This window comes from Abrus precatorius, unplaced genomic scaffold (genome assembly GCF_003935025.1).
Source record: "Abrus precatorius isolate BTA unplaced genomic scaffold, Abrus_2018 Scaffold8, whole genome shotgun sequence".
NCBI classification, from domain to species: Eukaryota; Viridiplantae; Streptophyta; class Magnoliopsida; order Fabales; family Fabaceae; genus Abrus; species Abrus precatorius.
In genome coordinates, this window is record NW_020874428.1 from 22,772,963 (window position 1) to 22,781,827 (window position 8,865).

Consider the following 8,865-nt stretch of genomic DNA (forward strand, 5'->3'; position numbering starts at 1 on the left):
CTTTGAATATTTTACCTCAATTTTCTCTCAATGCATTGTATGTCACTTAATCAAAATCTTTTATGTAACGTTTGTTGAAGTTATCAAAATTTTCAGATATTATTACACGAGTTTACATCGTATTACGCTAAATGTAACAAATTATATTATTTACACAATGGTAGTAACAATTTAAAGAACTTAAGAAATAACTATTTTATGATATCTTTGGTTATTGTCTCACTTATAAAATAGCATGAATTTTGAAAATTTTCATTTGATTATAAAATAGCATGTTTTTTTTTTCTACTTAAAACATGCTCTTTAATTACTCAGCGAAAAAAATTTGTATAATTTTGTTTTTGAATTTTCTTAAGCAAACATAAAATGAAAATGAATAGCATTATGAAAATTACAAGTGCAAAAAAGATATATATGAAAAGAAATTCTTTTAAATAAAGACAATGACATTAATTTATTTAATTTTTGAACTTGATACAAAACTTGATTGAAAAATGAACTAATTCCCGCAATTACCACCGGGTCCTCCAAATTGGAGAGAATAGCCAACATCCCTTCCTTGATCTCCATAGTATTGAACACCAAAGCACTCAGGTTTGTCTGTGAATGTTTGTGCTTGATATATCTGAGGTCCATAACTTTGTTCTGTTGTATTCTTAAAATAAACATGTCTAAAATAAGATGCATGGACGAAGTTGTCATCAGGAAAGGCTCCAGATCCCATTGGAGGACTGCGGGTACCTGCAGTTGTTCTTGTTCTTCCACCCCATCCCACTTGACCAGCTGTGCTCATGTTGGAAAATAAAGCTGCTGGAAAATATCCAATACTTCTATTTTCCATGTTTAACCACCAATTTTTAGTCATCGAGTCCTATAACATACATAAACTTTTGTGAATATATCATTCTATACGATATTCCTAATCTTGTCATTGTATTTAACAAGAATGTATAGATGAGAAATTAAATTAATTTTAACCTTATATAATTCTATCTTTTTATAATGAAAATTTTATAACTCGAATATTACCTGTATTAGAGAAATCGAAACCTCGTATATATCTCCACCATAGACAGATGTTTTTTCCGCACGTGTACCAAGGTAGATTCGGTTATCAGTTTGAACAAAACCTTGACAGTGATAATTGTAACATCCTGTCTTCTTGAAATTATCTGACTGACAATTGTGAACACATTGCGCGTTGTTATTATTTGAAGGAATAAAATTAAAAACACTTTGTTGTAAAAGATAATTACTTGAACAAAATTATCAAATTAACTGAAGTTAACAAAAATATATTTAATGAATCGATCATTACCGTCCATGCTGAGTAAACATGAGTTGCATTATCACCATATAATTGTGGGGCCACCTAATACCAATACATGGGATACATGTCATCAAATTGAAACAAATTAACAAGCCACGTCCATTTAAATTTATATATATATATATATATGGTAAAATGCACAAATTAAAACTCACATGCCATCCAGCGACAATTCTGTTGTTATTTTCTACAGGTCCATTCTCAACCCATAAATGTGAAGCACTAATTTGATCCTTCTCTACTTTTGGATTATAAATGCTAGTATCTCCACTAACTCCATAATAAGGACCGAAATTTGATAAAAGAGTTACCTCTGCCACCTACAAAATCATGAATCGCATTACTACTCTAATACTGGAACAATGGAATGTGATTTACAAAAAATAACCTAAGAATATTTCAAACTTGGTTGTACAAAGAAACTTACATGGGTACCGGGAATATCTTTGGTCAACATATGATAATTTAATAATGATTTCGTTCTTATGAGATCCTCTTTTGTTGTCCTCTGAATAGGAACAGTGCCGATTGGACACGAGTGCTTCTCGAGCAAAAATTTGGATCTAACTAGTGAATTCTTTACACTAGTTTTTCCAATTGATTTTTGAAAGGTAGGTTTTCTCTACAATTAAAGAAAAGAAGCAAAAATCATTGAAAGAACAAATTTAATCAAACAAAGACTCAAAATTAACAACGGTCAAATAGAGTTTATATATGTCACTTTACTTGCAACTTGTGATTCTTTAGTAAAGGGTGATCAAGTGATGGCTGCTTGTTAATATCAATGCAATCAACAGTGTCTCCAAACTTCGTCTTCATAAACCAAAATACAAAATAAACAAAATTATTAAACCATGTGGTGATATTAATTCAACAAAAGGAAGCATGAAGTATAAGAAGAGTATGAAATACATGAATACTCTTGACAGAGAGCTTGTTCGCGAGCTTTAGATGGCTCTCCAACTCCAAGTCTTCTTTTAGCGTATTTTTAATGCCATCAACGTTGTGAATGATGCTCCAAGTCACCAAAATAAACACAAAAAGGAATGTATTATTCATTTTCAAACTCTATTGTTGAACAAAATGATGATAAATCATGTTTTACTGTCACCTATTTTATACTAAAGCTGTGGTGAGAAATGAAACAAAAATACTAAAACTGAATATAACTAAAATAATTGCTAATTAAATTTTGTAATAATTCCTAATCAAAATAATATATTTCCGTTTTCAGATTTATTTTACTTTATCTTTTCCCTAAAAGAAATCTTAATAAATTAATGAAATTAATTGCCTGACTTAATAATGAAAATTTATTAAATGATTATTTTCTTTTTATTTTTATAATAACATTTCTAATGTATAATATACCAACGCGAAAGAAAATTAAGTAGTAATACAATATCTGGATTCAAGTAAATCTCTAATTGAGATCACATTTATTAATTTCAGGTTTTGTCACTATTTTGAGGATTTTATTATTATTATTAAACAATTCTGAACAATTGTAATATATTTCTAAAAAATAATTAATTTGATGAATTAATTGAAAATATTGCGGCAATGATTAAATAATTTTTCTTAAACAATGACACTATAATTAAGTAAAAGAAGAAATAGTTATTACTAAAGTCTATACATAATACATAAAATATTATATCGTTTATTTTGGTGGTAAAACTTATTGACTGAAAATCTTTATTGAGAGATAAAATATTATATTGTTTCTTTGTAATATAAAAAAAATGAGTGATAAATTTTATTTCGATATTATTTACGCTTTAAAAAAATTAATTTTCCTTATTAATTGAAAGATATTTAGTTAAAAAAATAAAATAATTACAGAGTGAAGAATGAAGGGTAATAATGTGTTTTCTTTCAAAGTTTGTGTTAAAATTGACCTATCATAGGAATATTTATCAGTAGAGTTTTATAATGTATCCTAGGTGTAGGTGATGGACATACAATAAGAAGTAAAAAATTGTTATAAATGTTAAAAAATATTTATTATATAAAAAAATATATAATAGCTACTTATTTAACTAATATAAAGTATTTAATAAAATATATTTAATACATTATATTATAGATTCATTGAAAAAAAAAAAACTTCTTAATTAATTGATTCAGAAAATTTAGTTGGTTTGAATACATATAGCATATTTGGTTAAGTATTGGAGTATTTTTTTATTAAAAATATATATCACACTTTTATTAATTTAATGTATTAAATATATTTTTTATAAAAAAAAATTGCTTTTTTATATGTTTAAATTTAATTTTAAAGGATGATAATAAAAAAATTAAATATTTAATTCCTGTAATTAACTTTAGTATCATTGACAAAAATATAACATGATTTAATAACAATAGTTTAGTAATTCTTTCAAACAATATTATATCATGTAAGGACTAAAAACAAGATTTATGTATATTCTAAGTTTTTAAGTTTTTTTAATCGTACAAATATAAGAATAGCATAGTAAACATTCCAAATGATGTTTTCTAAACATTTTTGCTTATTTGAATTAACTAAATTACACTTACAAATTATAAATTATAAATAGATAGATTCAACCTTTTTCAACACACTAGATATCTTTATTCAAAAAGTTGCATTTTGTTGATTATATGCTACCTTTCTTCAACCCTTGCCTCCAATAACTTTTTTTTTTCAATCTTTTTGTTAATCTTTGAAAATCCAAAAGCTTGATTTTTAATGTTCTATTCAATCAACTCTTGAATACAACTTCGTTCATATCATCATTAATTTGTGGTATAAAAAAATGATATTTTAGGGGTTCATAACAACATTCCTCTTTGCTTACTCCCATATTTTAGATTGATATATATAATTGAAGCGTTTGACTTTGAATTTCTAGTTCAACCTCCTTACTTTACCTTTGTCTCTAATTTTGCTTATAAGATGAAGAGAATATTCTTTTATCGACTGGACTTGAAAGATTTGGGGATAGGTTTCATAATAATCCGTGTATGGGGTAATTAGTTATTAGACCAACTCTAATATAAAATTCACAATAATTAAAAGGGATTAACTTGGAAAAAATAAAGATTAAAATGTATAAAAAAAAGCTTAGAAGGTAAGTAATCAATAAGATGACATTAAATTATTAAAACTAAAGCCTTTACTTTATTAGTTGATGCACGGAGGGTTTCATAACCCCTGAGCTAACTAGAGAAAAATTATAATATAAATTCATATCATTTTATTGTAAAGTTATTTTAATGAGATATTTTCAAATTAACAATTTAAAAATAAATAAATTATCATAAAATATAAAAATTTCAAATTTTCATTTAAAAAAATGTTACATGCAAATTGGTTCACAAAATCTATGAACTTACGATTGCCTAAAGGATATATGCTCACCTTAGAATGTGATGTTGAACAAATTAGTTCATTTACCAATAAGTCTATGTGATGTGATACAATGTAGGATAGATTGACTCTTATACCATCTTTTATAAAATGTGATTTTGTTATCGCTATATTATTTACACTAATGAATGATGGTGTATTTTTTTTTTTTCATCGGTTATTGTTTATTATATTTATTTGAGTGATAAATGAAATAGAATTAAAAGGTGGAATATTAAAGAAAAGAACTTTAGAGAGATAAAACGTATTTTGATGATCATTACGTCTTAAAAAGTTTAAATTTTAGTTATTGATTGAAAGATATCTTTAGTTAAAAAGAAATAATGAAACATAGAGTGAAGAATGAAGTTGTGGCAATGTGTTTTCTTTGAAAATTTGTGTTAGAAATGAGCTATGATAAGAAGATTCATCTATAGAGTTTTAATAATGTAACATAGGTCATGGACATACAATAAAAAATATTTTTTTAAAATATTTAAAATATTTTTTAAAATATTTAAAATATTTATTTAAAATATTTATTATATTAAAAATATTTAAAAAATGTAGTAATTTATTTAACACAAAATATTTAATAAAATATATTTAATAAATTAACTCATTCTATTCATAAAATTTAGTTGGTTTAGATACACATAGCATATTTGGTTATGTGTTGTTAATTTTTATAAAAAAAATGTTAAACTCAATCTTTAAGACAGAATTTAAATACTCAAAAAAAAATTAATCAAAAATATGTATCATGCTTTTAAAAATTTAATGTGTTAAATGTATTTTTTTTTTCAATAAAAAGTTACTATTCTTAAATGTTTAAACTTAATTTTAAAGACATTAAATAATAATATTTTAATTATTAAAATACACATTTAATTTCTACAATTAATTTTAATATTATTTTTAAAATAATTACACAATTTAATAACAATAAGAAAAAATTTAAATAATGTTATATTATAATATTATATTATATAATGTATTTTTACTTTTTAAAAAGAAAAGTTTTTTAAAAAAATTACAAACAAACATGCTTTAAATATATTTGTTAAAATTTTTTAATAGGATAAATATAAGAAGCATTAACAATGTAGTATGTGTTTAACCTCTTGCAACACACTAAATTTTTTCTTATTTTCCTATCTTTTTGCTACTTTCATATATATATATATATATAACAGCATATTCTTACATTGATATAAATTTAAAAAAAATTTATTTAACTTACATTTAACAAATTATAATTTATTATTTTACTAATAGTTAAATATAAATTAAATCAAAAAAATTAAATAGTGTAAAAAATTTTAAACTTCCTGAAGATCCTTCCAATGAAAAAAACGATTAAGGAAAATACGGTTCATATTCAGCATCCAAAATACTAGGCACATGGCGTTCATATGAAGGTCCATCATTTATCGAACTTCGTAAGGGTTAAAGTCGTAAAGACCATATAATTGAATCCCATTAGGATCCACCCCTTCGTGACCCAAAATTTAAATTCCATTTCCATACTGTGACCAACTCAGTGCTGACTCAATGCAAAATTGAGTATTTGACCAATGACACAAGGTACCAATCTGTCTCACCGCGGAGAGAGAAAGAGACGATAGAAAGAAAGGACATAACAATACGGCTAGTGGTCAAACCAGGCCAGGGAATTTTCTCCACCAAGGAAACAACGACTTCACAGCACACTGAAGAGGTCTTATCAACGAAAACATGGGAATATAGATTGTAGCGTACGAGGTTCTTACATAAGTTGATGTCCAGATATCAAGCAAGAGTCAAACTTATTACATCATATCACCTTGAGCTTCTCCTTTCCCTATCTTTATCTACAGGGCTTTCACACATTGACTCATAAACTTGTTTTAAATACGGGGTGTTCTTAATGATCGCTTTGGCCACACACCCACCAAGAATAACAACCACATTAAAGTCTGAAACAACAACCCTTTTCCACATTATGAATTTTTAAGTTAGAACTTGAGAACACAACAATGAGAAGGTAACTAAATCATCATCAGCTCAAGTCACTGTCCTCTTTGATAATTAGAAAGAAAAACCAACAAAGCCTCATAATAAGCTAGCTACCACTACATAATTTTACAAAGCAATTACATTAACACAAAATCTAAGACCACACCCACCACTTCTACGAAGTAGATCACTACATTTGACATCAAGACAAAGGAACCACTCTATGATTCAACACTGACTTCTGTCAATTGAGGCTTCACCTTGGGAGGTCTACCTCTTGGCCTTCCACTAGAGACGGTGGCAGGAGCCGCCACCGCCGGTGACCGAGCAATCTTCTTTGGCCTACCCCTAGGCCTGCCACTTCCAGTGGACACCTTAGCCTTTGGTGGCTTTGGTGGGGCATTCGGGTCCTTTGGGGGGCGACCCCTTGGCCTTGGAGGGGACAGAACAGTGCCTGGAGGCAAAGGAACCTTTGGTTTTGGGGGCCTTCCACGGCCTCTCCTTGGTGGGGCATTTGGGTCAGGTTTCATGTAGTTGTTCTTCCAGAACACAAGTTCTCCACCATCTTTCATCTTGTTGAGGTGATGTGACAAAAGGGTTGAGTGGCCTTCTGGTAACTCACCATAGGTAGATTCTATGTACTTAGATATCGCTGATTTGTTAGATCCGCTGGGTTCATTCAGGGCTTCCAGTGCTTTCATTATCATCTACAACAGTAACAACAGCATCAGCATACCTAGAGTAAGAAATTGGTAAGCATCTCCAAAAATGAAGTCTTTTTAAGCAACAGAGCTAAGATGTTGTGAAAAATCTTAAATCTTGTTTAAGGGTTTGTCAGAAAAACAAAGCACTCAAGGGTAAAATTTCATTAAAGGAAAAGTTTCAAAAAATAAAAGGTTTCTTATCTTTTGCTTGAATTGCTCTAAAACCCTAACTTTTTTCCTCCCTTGTTGCCAAAAATGGTCAAGATTTTAGCCCAGTGAACAAAACAAACAACCCATGAAAGTAAAATTGAACAGATCAAATAGATCAGGGTAAAATCTTCCAACTTTACTGGGAAAATTGCCACAAGATTTAATCTTGGAAAATAAATAAAAAGGGGAATCTTGATTTTGATGTGAATTACCTCAGGGTATGGAGGAAGCGATGGAGGTTTGTTAACCTCTTCAGTAGCCATTGAAGATGCAGGTTGTGAAGAAGTTCCAAAGCTTGAACAGTACCCTCACCCAACCAAGCGAGGCAAAAAAATGCAAAACTTTAACTGAGGCAGGTTCAAAATTTTTCAGGCGAGTGAAGGGTTTGATATGGATGACTCTTACAAAGATCTGAGGATTGAATTTAAAGGAAGATAAATAAATTAAAAATTGGAAAGAAAATTAATTAAAAAGAAAAAAGAAAAAAACTTCATGCCTCTTTTACAACTCTCCTTTGTTCATCTTTACGAGAATATGGACGGCTAGGAATCACCAAAAAGATGATGATCCAACGGTTGAGAATCTGTTTGGAGAAGGTCACTTGGATCGATGACGTGGCAGGAATGTGCTAGTTCACAGAAATTTTTGAAGGTACCCCGTTGTCTTTTTTGCATGCTCGTTCTTTTTGGATGAAGTTTTCAGGTAGAGACTATCCCAATTTTTAACTCATTTTTTATATATAAAAATGGTTTTTTTTTTTTCATTCAAATTTTAGGAGAGTTGCAGGTTGAAAATCTACGGGCAAAATTTCGATCTTTTTATAGTATCTATTTTTTTAACAGTTATTATTCTTAATTTAATAATTTTCCATTTTTATTAAAAATAGTTTAAAATAAACATATACATTAAATGTCATAATTTTAATAGAAAAAAATTATTCTTGAAGGACTAAAATATTTTTGAAATTATACTCGTTATCTTGGTTTGAACATTGACATTTTTTTAATTTTTATTAATTGCTTGAATAAAAAAACTCAAGTCCTTGTAAATTTGATAATTTTTAGCGTAAATAATTTGTCTTCAATAAATATTATATAACCGTAATATAAAACATCAAATTTTATTAATCATAAAAATATTAAATTTTATTAAATATAATATTTCTTGTTTAAATCATAAATATTTTTCACTAGTAACAATCATTCACTAAGGATGAGATTGCTATGAACAATAAATTTTTTCTT

General features: G+C 27.8%; 2 protein-coding genes across 2 annotated transcripts; both read right to left on the reverse strand.

Annotated features, from left to right (window-relative positions):
• Positions 1 to 499: 499 nt before the first annotated feature.
• LOC113874465 lies at positions 500 to 2,389 on the reverse strand. Its single transcript, XM_027512688.1, has 7 exons — positions 2,243 to 2,389; positions 2,057 to 2,143; positions 1,758 to 1,952; positions 1,486 to 1,650; positions 1,319 to 1,372; positions 1,030 to 1,176; positions 500 to 871 (listed from the first exon to the last, which is right to left on the reverse strand). The coding sequence occupies exons 1-7, from the start codon at positions 2,387 to 2,389 to the stop codon at positions 500 to 502; spliced, it is 1,167 nt and encodes a 388-aa protein (XP_027368489.1).
• A 3,513-nt stretch (positions 2,390 to 5,902) lies between these two features.
• Positions 5,903 to 8,120, reverse strand: LOC113847305 (HMG-Y-related protein A-like). The gene is made up of 2 exons (XM_027476316.1): positions 7,834 to 8,120; positions 5,903 to 7,414 (listed from the first exon to the last, which is right to left on the reverse strand). The coding sequence occupies exons 1-2, from the start codon at positions 7,882 to 7,884 to the stop codon at positions 6,929 to 6,931; spliced, it is 537 nt and encodes a 178-aa protein (XP_027332117.1). The 5' UTR covers positions 7,885 to 8,120; the 3' UTR covers positions 5,903 to 6,928.
• Positions 8,121 to 8,865: the final 745 nt, after the last annotated feature.

Coding starts and splice junctions, on each gene's coding strand:
- LOC113874465 (XM_027512688.1), bottom strand. CDS start 2,389: ATGAATAATACATTCCTTTTTGTGTTTATTTTGGTGACTTGGAGCATC. Junction 1,953..2,056: donor TAAAGAATCACAAGTTGCAA/GTAAAGTGACAT, acceptor CTTTAATTGTAG/AGAAAACCTACCTTTCAAAA. Junction 1,177..1,318: donor ATGTTTACTCAGCATGGACG/GTAATGATCGAT, acceptor CACAATTGTCAG/TCAGATAATTTCAAGAAGAC.
- LOC113847305 (XM_027476316.1), bottom strand. CDS start 7,884: ATGGCTACTGAAGAGGTTAACAAACCTCCATCGCTTCCTCCATACCCT. Junction 7,415..7,833: donor CGCTTCCTCCATACCCTGAG/GTAATTCACATC, acceptor TTACTGTTGTAG/ATGATAATGAAAGCACTGGA.